General features: G+C 45.0%; 1 protein-coding gene and 1 pseudogene across 1 annotated transcript; both read right to left on the reverse strand.

Annotated features, from left to right (window-relative positions):
- Window positions 1-12,513, reverse strand: LOC106585319 (protein dispatched homolog 3). The gene is given in 15 exon segments (XM_045706619.1): window positions 1-815; window positions 1,259-1,350; window positions 1,353-1,403; window positions 1,627-1,740; window positions 1,856-1,979; window positions 2,094-2,239; window positions 2,339-2,465; window positions 2,564-2,730; window positions 2,867-2,997; window positions 3,091-3,251; window positions 3,355-3,535; window positions 3,623-3,731; window positions 4,450-4,586; window positions 4,846-5,066; window positions 5,229-12,513. Coding segments are annotated over 15 exon segments (2,145 nt in total). The 5' UTR covers window positions 5,262-12,513; the 3' UTR covers window positions 1-464.
- LOC106585318 (dynamin-1-like protein) overlaps window positions 5,772-12,816 on the reverse strand; it is a 27,733-nt pseudogene continuing 20,688 nt past the window's right edge.

The raw sequence follows: 12,816 nt of genomic DNA on the forward strand, positions 1-12,816 counted from the left end.
AATGATTCATATTGTTTTAATGATTCAACGCCTGTCTTCTTGGACCTCAAAGTGTGGTTTCAAATCTCCAGAGATGAGGTTATTGCTAACAGCAGGTCAGAGAAGCCAGTAATTTTCAGAAGAAAAAAAATATTCTCAGGAACAGAGTAACATGGACAATAGAACAACGTGGACCCAACCAGTATTTAATCAACACTGTGTAATCTCCTTCTGTGGGCAGTTGGCTGCATCCACAGAAACCAAAGCCTATTCTGCAGACTATTTATTCTCAAGAGACCACATTCTGTTCTTCTGGTAAAAAAATTATTCAACTTTATCCACATCAACAATGGTCTACTTCAACAAGATGCTTTTACTTATCTGAAACCTTCCAGCTGCATGTATAGAACAATACTAAACTGAGGTTTAGACCAAGCCTCTTAGTTCTGCTTACAGAGGTAACAGTAGTGGTTGAGTTTTTGTGGTCACATGGTGACTACTGTGTGCCAGGGACTGGTCCTAGTTGCCCAGCACAGGGCAACGCCAAAGGCTGTGGTGCCCAGTACTGCCAGGCTGGCCTTCAGCACGGCACCGGGAGGCCTGTGGAAGTTGGCAGGGCCCATGGTGGCTAACATGGCTGCTGTCACAGTCAGGGTGAACAAAATGGACACTACTGTGTTTATGGCCACGATCTGACCAAATTTAGCAAAAGGCACAATGACACAGAAGAAGAGAAGGATGGTTGAAATGACTGTGGGTACAGCACTGGACACTATGGCAACTCCTACGTGGTTCACTGCGTCTAGGGTCCGTCTCTGCCTTTTAGCTGACAGATCCTGAGAATACAAACAGATTTATATAATGAGTATTTTCTCTTTATGCATCATAACCCTCAGGCATATTTTATTTATTTAACCTTTTTTTAACTAGGCAAGTCAGTTAAGAACAAATTCTTATTTTCAATGACGGCCTAGGAACAGTGGGTTAACTGCCTTGTTCAGGGGCAGAACGACAGATTTGTACCTTGTCAGCTCGGGGATTCAAACTTGCAACCTTTCGGTTACTAGCCCAACACTCTAACCACTAGGCTACCCTGCCGCCCCCATATTCCATTAAACCCGGTGGCATTCATCACAGAGTGACTTTTAAGTAAACAGAATATACTCAAGGCAAATCCTTCATTTACCAAGTTTGTCTCTCTAACAGTAGAATATATAATATGTAAATTAAATTCCTCATGTGCCAATAATAGATGCATATCAGATTGTGTTGTACGTACCATGGTGTGTTCTGGTGTGGCTGGTAAGGTCTCTCCAGCCAGCAGGTAGCCCTCCACTGAGGAGCCCACTAGGATGGACAGAGAGATGGCCCCCCCAACTCCCAGCCCAGCCAGTTCATGATGGCCACCACCAGACAGATGACCCCTGCATATGGTCAAGAGATCACAGTCACATACTGACAGACAGATGACCCCCTAGTCCTCCCACGGCTAAAACCACAGAACATACAGTATGTACATTACAACAGTTATTATACCCAATGACACATCAATACTGCATTGTATCTAATTATTGGAGACCTTTCTCCGCAGTCTATTCACAATGGGCCATCCTGATAAAAATAAAGGCTTGATCAGCAGTGTCTTACCCATAATGGTGAGCAGTATTGGCAGCAGCAGAAGCGTATGGGTAGTGAAAACAGACACAGCTGCCACACATATGGCCAGGGACAGAAGCAGACTGCAGAGGGCGCTCTCCACACCTACATAAAACCCAGGATGGAGTCAGTCAGCACAGGAAAGTTACATTCCCAGAAGGACTGAAATAATCATCTTTTACATATATTTATTAGCTGTCCTCCGGATTCCAGTGCTCACAGGTCTGGAAACCTCTCCGTAGAGCAGAGGACTCTGGGAGAGCTGAGAGCTGCTCTTGTAGGAAGGTCTCCCATTGGAGGAAGTCTGAGCGAGTCTGGAAAGAGGATTTCCCCTTGTAGGTGGTCTTAGGAACAGACAGATGAAAAATACATGGGCTCAGTTACAGGCACAGATCAGGGCTATATCACTACATTAGAGGTGGTAGTATACACCAAGGACAACAGTGGCTAGCACTCACAGACTCAAAGGCCATGGAGAGCCAGCGCACTCTGCCACCGTGTGTCCCCACGGCCCCATGGGACAGCTGGCCTGGCAACAGGTTGGGCTCAGGGAGTGAGTGGCAGTCTGGGTGGAGTAAGGGCAGGATAGAAGAAAGCTTGTTGCCTAAAGAGAGGGAGAGAGAGAATGCATGTAACTCATATCAAACGTGGTTTGTGTATGTGTGCTGTTATACGTGTTAGACTGTGCCTGTGCAGTTTGTACCGGAGGGTAGACATTGGGCTCGTCCCGGCTTCACAAGCTGTTTATTAGCACTGATGACTTTACAGATTTGGCAGAGATGACCAATCTCTTGGAAGATATCAAAGTTTGGATCCAATATCACACTGCCCTTTGGAGAGAATTTTAAAGCAAATGAATACAAGTAAAACAGTATTGATTATTAAATTACACCTTCATATCTTTATTGTCTCGCAGTTGGCCCCTCACCATGTCCCCAATGACGTGGTTGTCTGTGCGTTGGCTGCGGTTGACTCCCAGTATTCCAAACACCATGGCACCAGTGTCAACCAGAGAACGGACTGCTGGCTGGCCACAGCCACCAACACTACAGGGGTTAAAACCGGAGGTCCTGGACCTTTTCGTTGAGGTGGAATCTTTGAAACAAGGTACAAATTAGGAAAAAGGTCACTCCATCACATTCATAAGCAACAATTCATAGTACACTCTTTTATTTCAGTATTCATGCAGTTCCCTGATGTCTTCTGGCTCCAGATGTTCTCCCGCTCTTACCTGTGGGGAGCAGTGTGTAGAAGTAGCCCCGTGTGGGTCCGTCAGGCCCGGAGCTGATTACACAACCAGATGGTTCTGCACACACTCGGCTTGGATGAGGACTAAGGTTGTGCTGGGCAAAATACAGCCTCCTAGGAGGCACAAGGACAGCTGTGTTAACAGTTTGACCACAAACAGCTTGACTGTTCTCTATTCCTCCATCTGTCCCTCGTCATTCCTTTTACCTGCTGTGCTGCTGCTCAGCCGATGCCACATAGAAGCTGAACTCTGACCTCCAGCCGTGGCGTGGGTCACATGACTGGGAAGTGATCATCCAGCGAGGGCTGGGGTGGGACACACACACAGTCATGTGGGTGCTGAAGTTGCTGTGAGGTTCAATGTAAGCCTGTTTAGAGACACCAGAAGTTATATGATGAAGCTGATTATCAGAAGTTAGATATTCGATCATAACCCAGTAATACCGCATTTTTATTTTGGGGTCATCTAACCTGAAAAGATGGAACTTCTCCATTCCTAGGACTGAGGCTTTTCCAAGGCGAGGGCATGCGAGTATTCAGAGCGAAGCGGTACAGAGTGATAGAAGTGCCTACACCCAGCTTAGAGACATAAACGGTCAGCAGAGGCCCTGTCATGAAAAGATACAGTAGTAGTATACGCAGTAGATTAATAGAAGCACACATTCAAACATTGACAGAACATTGCCAGGGATATATTCATGTGGATCCTATTTTGATATGTTAACATACTATCCAGTACCTGTTGTGATGGAGGAAGTGCTTGGTGTGTTGCTGGGCGTGAAACCAAGCCACGGAGGGGGTAGTATGGGTAGGGCTGTGCAGAAGATGAGGTTTCTCCATGAACAGACCTGCAGGGGACATTTCGATTCAATGCTAAATGATTGGCAGAGCTTATTATCCTGGTATATGCAATGTCCTGGGAGTATTGTAAATGTGAGCACTGAACTGGAGCATGCAAATACCCATAGCAAGAATAATAATGCAATGGAGTCAGCTCTTACCAAGAGTCGACTGTAAATTAATATCCCAGTCTAAAATTAATTGAAATGTTGCTTAAAGACATTTACAGCCAGACAGTTGCAGAACTGGGGAGTTTCCTTGGGCTTTAAAGTAGTGGAATCAGTTTACTTTACACCCATCTGGGTTCCATCACACAGATTGATGGCGACGCCTCACCAGAGCACATGTGGCAGGATATGCCCTGGGCACTGAGGTTGTTCCTCAGTCCCAGTAGAGTCTGGAGGTTGGTGTCTGGATGAAACAGTAACGGGGCATGAGTGTCCGGCCGCAGGAGGCAGCAGCACAAGGCTGCAACCCCATTGAGGATGCCAAGGTATCTCACCCCAAAGACCAATGCTAGTGAGCCCAAAGAATGTCAGGAACACTGTAGAGACCCACCAAAGTGACTGACTGCGAGACCTCATGCATGTGGTATCAAAATAATAACAATACTATACTGATGCTAGCTTATCAGATACCATGTATAACAGCATATGACCTATAGGAAATGTTGCAATAACATGCATGTTATATCTAATGCAGGTGGGAGAGTGCATGGGACCTTACTTGAGAAGGAGGTGAGGAAATAGACCAGCAGAGTGATGCAGCCTCCACTGATCAGCGCCAGCAACATGTCTCTGTAGAAGGTCTGTCTCACCTCGTTATCAAACAGCTCTGTGCCCCCATACAACACCTTCACCTGGCTAGCATCCCACATATCCAGAGATAAGGAGACAGATACAAGAGAATGAAAAAATAGTATGTGGGTGTCATGAAAGGAGGGACTCTTTGATTGTGCTTAATTACAATTGGTCTGGAGAGTCAAAGTCTTGTGAGAAATTAAAAACAGCATCAGTTCATCTTATGGCTCTTTATGTCTTTTAGAATGTGGTTCTTTTAAAGCTTACACAGCACACAGCGTATCATCAGCATTGGCAGAGGGCCCCATAAGCCATAACCCACCTGGTGGACTGCTGAGCCAGGATGTCAGCGTACTGAACCACAAAGTTCCTGAAGCGGCTTCTCTGCTCCTCAGGCCGGTCCTAGAGGGAGCAGTAAGAGAGCAGCGGAGCTCCAAATTGGATCTCAATGTGCAGGAGAGAGGAGGAGAGCCGGTCAGGGGCCAGACTCTCATCCACATACCAGTAGAACTGTGGGTGGGTGATCGCTAGACTCAAGAGCACCTGTGAGTAGAAACACAAGTGAAGATCAAAGTGGTACAGTCACTGCCTGCTCCCTTTAATATTCTGCTTGATCTCCCTTAAGCAGAAGAGCTCCCTACTAAATCACGCAGAGCAGCAACTGTACGTACAGAAGTTGCCCAGTTTTATAAACATCAGACTCACCATGGATGTCAGCCAGGTTGGGTCCCATGCCATCGGTGTAGAGCCTGCCTCCCCGTTCACTGGGGAAGAGGTAGGAGAGGAGGGAGCTTGGAGGGGAGCAGTAGGAGGGGCCCAGGGGCAGGTCTCTCAGGACCTCCAGAGGCTTCCAACAGAACTGTTGGAACTGGGGATGCTGCATGAGCAGGCGCTCTATGTGGTGGATGGTGCGGAGACGCTCTGGGGTGAAGATATTGTTGTCCCCCCCACCCTGAGCTACAAACACCAACTCCATCCTCCACAGGGCCTGGCTCTGCAGGTATGAGTAGTTGGGAGCAAACCTGCGCATCCTAGTCTGAGATCTCTCACTGTCCCTGTCGCCCTCTCCTTCTATGGACTCACGACTCTCAGATTTTCCTAAATTTGTTGTATTCTTATCCTCCTCTCTTACCTCTACTTTACCACCCCTAGCCTCTCCATGCCTCTCAGTCTCTTGCTGACTCAGGGCATCTCCTCTCTGTTCCATAACTACTCTTTTGAACAAGTTTTTTTTCAGAGATTCCGAGTTCAGCCCTCCATGTGATTTTCTGTTGGATGTTCCTGCCTACCCAGCATGTCCAACAGCAGCTCCTGTAGAGCGGTGGAGTCATAGGGGTCCACGTCACGCCTGCGTCTGTCCCAGGACCCCAACTGAGTCTTTATGGCAATGGTGAGTGCATCAAACCGCTCAGCGGAGCAGTGGCTGTGAACCTCAAAGGCACTGTAGGAAAGGTCTATGTCCAATGGGGGGCAGTATAGGAACATGTAGGCAGAGAGGGCACAGAGGAGAAAAACTCGAACTCCCAGGACAACACCACTCACCCAGGGCTGTGTGTAGACCCAGCCCACCGCTCCCCACACCATTGCCTCCAGTGGTGCTGGTCCTCCCATTAATCTGGGTATCTGACTCCCCACCCTCCTCCTCCTCCTCCTCCTCTTCTTTCTCAGCATCCCAGCTGCTCTGGAATAACAATTGCTCGTCTTCCAAGTCCATGGCTGGAGCACCTGTCACAAACACTCACAGTACTTCATTACACTCTCCGAATGCAAATCCTCTCCTGTCCTTGGGCAGAAAAACAGACAAACTATAGGTAATTTACAGAGCAGTCATAATAGTGGTGCAGGGTATTCTGCAGTACACAGCCAGCAAGAGCACAGCCATTAAATCTGTCCCTCAATAGCCAAGACACACAGGGTTCTTATTCAGCTGACAGGAACGTCAAGGGGAGAATTTAGGAAGAAGATGGACCTTGTCTCAAGGGCCCAAAGCAGTGTACCGGTCTGCCAGTTTAATATGCTGAACACTAAGGCTGGGGGCTTAGAGAGTATTGGCTGTAATTTCATGCCTCTCACTCATTCCTTCAGTGTGTGTAAAAAACAATATTTCCCCTAGAGTGCTCAGTGGCGTCTTTGTCCATATCAGCAGTCGACTTGGGTTTGGCTGATCTTCAGCAAATTAAATACTCTCACTTGTCTAATTACGGAGAGTGGAGAGACGTGTGGAATGTTAGAGAGAGTATGAGGGGTTTTATCCCTGGTGATAGACAGCTTCTGATAGTGTTAAGCTATTGTTCCTTCCTCTTTTCATTCCACTGCAAACACAGGATACTGCTGTAACTTGGTATTCAAGTGGCAATAATCGTGCTAACGACAAATTGGTAAGTCATCTACCATCTTTAGAATAGAGCTCCAGGGTCATCTAGGTGCGGCGGGAGGCCAAAAGAGTGGGTGCATAATTTCCATATCGCTCTTCAGTCTGGGTCTTGAATATTTACGTTTCCGATAAGATAAGTGTATTTGAATCGATTGTTCATTTGGTTGGTAAACCTATGGCCATTGATCAAGAACGAAAATAGGCATTATGATTTGTTATCAGCCGTAGTAGCTAGGTATCTGTACACATTTGCAGCTGCACCTGCACATAGTCACGAATACAGTCTATTCAAGGAGATCACCATGACAATGAGTCCACCCAGTGCCATGCCATTGTTCAGGGCAGAGATGGACACCCTCACTGAGAGAACAGAGCAGTTCAACATCTGTCTGCACTGGGAGAACATCTGGGTCTGCAGAGGACAAATTCATTAGACACAGGATCAGTCCGTTGAGAGGGGAGAGGGAGAAAAAGAGGGGAAAGGAGAGGGAGAAAAAGAGGGGAAATGGAACACCTTACAACACCAACAAATGATGATGTCCTGTGTGAAAGGCAGCTTAGTGCAGTTTAATATTCAAGGCAGTTTAAAATCAGCTAGCTCTGTACATTTCCATACCTGCCTTGTTTGTTTCCACATGCCTGGAATTACTGATCAGTTGTGGTGAAACACCATGCTGGCCCCTCACACTACTCTTCAGTTATGCAGACTCTGTGCTATTAAAGCAGAGCTGTGTATTTCATGTTAATGGTCGTTTGCTGAGAACACCGTTACACAGACATAACATAACATAGATGTACAGTAGAGCATCCCTGGCTCCCTCCACCACCAGGCAGATTACTGCGATGCCTCCTGGAGTAATCGGTCTCTGACACATCCTTTTCCCCAGTTGATGAATTCAGCCGCGCCGCTTTTCTAGCCATACAATATCTTTATGAGAGAAGCCTCAACTGCAGGGTAACACTCCAAGGGCTGAAGCGAGAATGAGAAATGTGTTTACAAGCTGCCAGAATCATTCAACTTTTTAATTTTTCTTTAATGCTTGAGAGCAGAGGAAGTCAATTTAGGCTGTGCGGGTGGGGGAATAAAAATTAAATAACAAAAGCATTCTCAAAAGTTTCAAATCAGCATGATTCTGGAACTTTGTCATTCTAGTCTGTCATTTATTTTTAGACCCATATTGTAGAGACACTGCCCAGCTAAATATATAGGTTATTTTCAACTACAGATCTTCCACAGCAAAGACAAATTCATTGGATGAGGTTGATCATTTTGTACATTTACAATGCTGTGACATATCAATTACCCTGATACAACTATTTTAAAAAATGCAGTGAAAGGTGAATTAATATCCTTATGTGAATAACCTTCTAGAGAACAGAAGATATAACCGTCCAGACCAAATGCTAGCTTTTTGGGTTGACTTTGGAATGTGAAGCACCAATGCCCAGGGTTGAATGTCAGCTGGTGACTACTGCTGTTGTGTGGCAGTGTGTGGTTTTCTTGGTACTGTACTGTCTATGCTGAGTGTTAGTCTCCTGTGGATCTGATGTGGCACTCTAAACACTCCCAGCATGCCATCCAACACACCCTTACTAACAGGCACATAAGGCTTTTATTTCTTGCTTTCTGGGGATGTGCCGATGTGTGTGTGTATGCCTGTGTGTTTGCACAAGTGTCTAGAAAGGTGGGGGTAAGGAGGATACATACATACTATTTTTAGCTGTCAGTAAGAAAGGTTATGCTCCAGTCTGCTCTCCTTCCTCCCCTTCCCCATTTGGGAAAGGATGAATCCAATATCATCCAATATGGATTTCAGTTTCTCCTGCCCCACAGATTCAGCATGGTTTAAATTCACAGACAATGCAACATCATTTAAAAAGGGACATTAATCTCAGCCCAGCATGCCAGAAGACAGACATTGCTTATGTATGAGCACTGAGTATATAACTAAAGGGGAATCACTGAGGGTGATGCCTCTATTCTTCACAGATCCCTAGGATATAAAGGTTCAGCATAGTTCAAGTGTAAAGACCTCACACTCATGCTCCATTTGTACCTACTGTAATGATAGTAATTTGTTTGATATTTGCAAACACGGATGACTCCCTCAACACATGCAAGTACCATAAACCCAAATCTGAAATCTCACTACTGCTGCTGCACCTGGGGGAGATGGTGGGTGATTGCAGAAGAAGAGTGATTGCCTGGAGATTTACAGAGCCATGCGAAGTTTGACGACAGATAAAAAAATAAAACCATCCCATTACAGCAAGCCAAGGTCTCTGAAACTTTTCAATCCACCTGAGAGCTCCATTTACTGCAGTGTACAGCAAAGCCGGAGAATCTTACCTGAGCTTGATGAGTAGAGGTATGAACTGACAGAATGTGCAGCCCTATGGAGTCCTCTGAGGATGCAAACCTGTGCTGAACAATTTCATTTCAAACTTGTTCTCCAGATGTTCACTTGATTCGCTCTGTTGATCTCTGTTTAATGTTCAGTGTTCTAGCTCCACGAGGGAGAGCGCCTGCACCGTTGTGCAGCCTCTCTGATACAAGACTTATGAGATCTTTATGTTGCTCAATGAGTCTTGGCCACCATGACAATTATGTTTTGTTGTTTTCTCCCTTTCTCTCACTCTTCCCTCCCTCCTGTGCCTGGTTGTCCAGGCGACAGTCAGTGAGAGTATCAGTTCTTTCACTCTCCCAGCAGCTCTTCTCTCATGGCTTTGTTCAGGCTTCTCTCCTGACTGGCACACCGAGGGAAGGGGAGCACAGCCCTGGGCATCAAGGACACTACATGTGACGGGATACATCTCATCACAGCCTAACAGGTAATACAAAAAGAGGGCTGACTCTGATTCAAGCTCTATTTGGCATGAAACACGTGTCTAACGGGAAGGTTTTGCCAACAGACTGCAGCAGAGTCCCCCTTGGCTTCGAGAGGAATTGGTTGGTATAGTCTGGCCGGGGCTCTGCGAGGAGGAAAGTGAGAGGGGGGGTAGTTCAGAAGGTTGATCAGAGTAACTGGATACAGTTGAAGACAAGGTGTAGGCCATATCATTTCAACCCCAGGAGTCTGAGCCCATCAAGCATGTGTTCTTTTTTTGTTCCCCCAATTTCCTCCTGCATTCACATCTAATACATTTTGTTAAAGGGAACGCTCTCAGAGCTATCATTATTCAACATGAAATGTATAGTTATTTCAGTAGACTGCTATGATTGGATAATATGGTTAGATAGGGCTGCTTGTGGTCACATCACTTTGGTTCATTACGATACAGTGATGATTTTACATATTCTCCACTGTTTACACCCATTGTTCCGTGTACCGATGCACTACACTGGGTATAGACCTACAGTATTGCAATCTCCTTCATCATATTTCTGTCATGAATGAGTGGTTTGATAATGTTATAGTCTTATTACATACACTCCTGTATTCTTTTTAATCAATCACTTCATCATCCAGCTCAAACTTTCAAAACTAATATACAGTAAGTCTTTGCTCAGCGTGTGCGTACGCATATACACACACAAACATTCACACAAGAGACAATAGCCAATCCATCATTGCTAAATGGAAATATTTTAGATAAGAATGAAATGTAAATTCCTGCTGGCTTTCTCAATTACAACGGGTGTTGTTGCACTTACTAGGCAGGGAGAATGGGGTTGCAGACAGGGCCAGGAGTGTGAGTGCAAGTCAATCTGTCTCTGCAACATGCAGGCCACTTTGTCATTGTCCTTTTCAAGATGCTGCATAGGATACCATCTTACCTCAGAATAATCCTACATATCAACAGTGATTTCAGCTCACCTGCTTAGTAGGAACAGAGGGAAATGACGACAGATACCAGACTGCTGTGAGTCATAGCTGCCATCTGGAGGACTGAATGGGGACGCATTGGACGACTCTGCAGATCTTATGATCGCTCAGATCTTATCAATTATTGAGGACATCCTGCAAAGTAATCTCACAGAGACCAGACTGTTGTTGTTAGGGTTTAATGAGTCTATTGAATCTGAACAGACATCATTCCATCAACTTACATGTATCACAAATATTGGCAGACGAGCACTTTCAGGCAGTTTGTAAAGTCGAACATATACAGTTAAATAATAGAAACGCACACAAGCACATCCTCTCATTCAGATAGACATTCAGACATACGTACGTGCACACACACAGCCATACTGTCCTTTCCGAAAGACTGAACAGACACTGTGTTCTCCCTGATCACACAGAAGTTAGTGTTTCTGCTCAGATGGTGCTTCTCTGTAAGGCTAGTCTTTCTGAATAAACATCATCCTTTAGGAACTTTTCCATGTTTGGCTAACGGAACAGATGCGCATTTACGATGTCAATAATTAGAGAAACTTTAGAATCGCTAATGTTAAATGGATGGAGGGTGGGGAAGATGCACTAACGTCACGCAATGATATTAGTTCCGAATCACAAATAAAGGGCTGCAGTTGTATGGGCATACTCCACTTGGGGATCTACATACAAAAAATGAGAATACAATTACGGGTGCATGCATGAGTTCAATCAAGAACCATGTTAGTCTCTCACACCTCCAACATCCCTGTCATCTGGGTAGGACTAGACCTAGACTTCTGAATCTGCCTCTATAAGACACTGCCTCTATGAGGCACAATGCATACATGGGGTCATTTTTACATGGGGTACAATATTTGAATGCATTCTGAGATATGGCCAGTAAAGGACTGCCTAAGGACAGTAAAATCATTTTACATAGTGGCTTTCTACAATTCATCACTATACTCCTCAAATCAGTGCTGGACTCAACCATAACTATCCTGCATTTCCTGAAAAGCTATACACACACACACACACACACACACCACACACACACTCAAGTCTTTGTGTCTGCTATTCATAAATGATGTAGTCTCAGTTGTCCAACAACACGTGAAAGAAAAGCCTGACTAGAAACTTCATATTGAGAAAAGGAATGCTGTATTCTGTTGTGAACGTACGACTTCGCTATGGGACTAATATATGCACAAACACAGTGCAAATGTACAACTGGAATGATATGTAAACATGACACGCGTCAAGAACACAATCCTGCTCTAGCTAACTACTGTACCCCTCCACCCTATAGACCAGGTCAAACCAAACCCCTGTAGCATCCCTGAACACCAGGATCATAGTGCATAATGTTTGGTTCTCTCCCGCTGTTCATCTTTACAGAATGTCACAAAAAAATGAAAAGGAGAAACCAATAAAAGGCTGATTATATTTACTCGGCACACATACTTTCAGAAACTTGGATCGTGGTTTGAGATCACTCTTCCATAAATAGATACCTCAATGGAAACAAACGTAGCAGTACATGCACAACCTGTGCCATAATGCAATAAAGACCCTAGAAAACAACTTAATACTGCACATTATAAAAACACATTTCCAACCACAACCAAAAGACCCAACAGACATTTAGACAGGCGATTGTTGCACTTTGTTTTTGATCATGGGTGTCTCACATTATGGCCAACTCAATACAATGCACCAGCTCTGCCTGAGACACAATGGTCAAAATCCTCCAGCCAAGAGGCCAGTGGACAGACAAAAAGGACAGCTGGATGTGCTATGGTCAGTGTGAGCTCAGTGATATTGCCATACAGTACAGTACCCACATTCTCACCTACACTCTCAAAGACACGCGATCAGTGGGGAACTGTCAGTTGCATTGGGCTACCACAGGTGTGTCTCCCGAATATCCGAGATGATGTTGCTGTCTTTTTGGAGAAAGAAAGAAAGAAAGAAAGAAAGAAAGAAAGAAAGAAAGAAAGAAAGAAAGAAAACAAGAAAGAAAGAAAACAAGAAAGAAAGAAAACAAGAAAACAAGAAAACAAGAAAGAAAGAAAACAAGAAAGAAAGAAAACAAGAA

This window comes from Salmo salar, chromosome ssa24, assembly GCF_905237065.1.
Source record: "Salmo salar chromosome ssa24, Ssal_v3.1, whole genome shotgun sequence".
Lineage (NCBI taxonomy): Eukaryota > Metazoa > Chordata > Actinopteri > Salmoniformes > Salmonidae > Salmo > Salmo salar.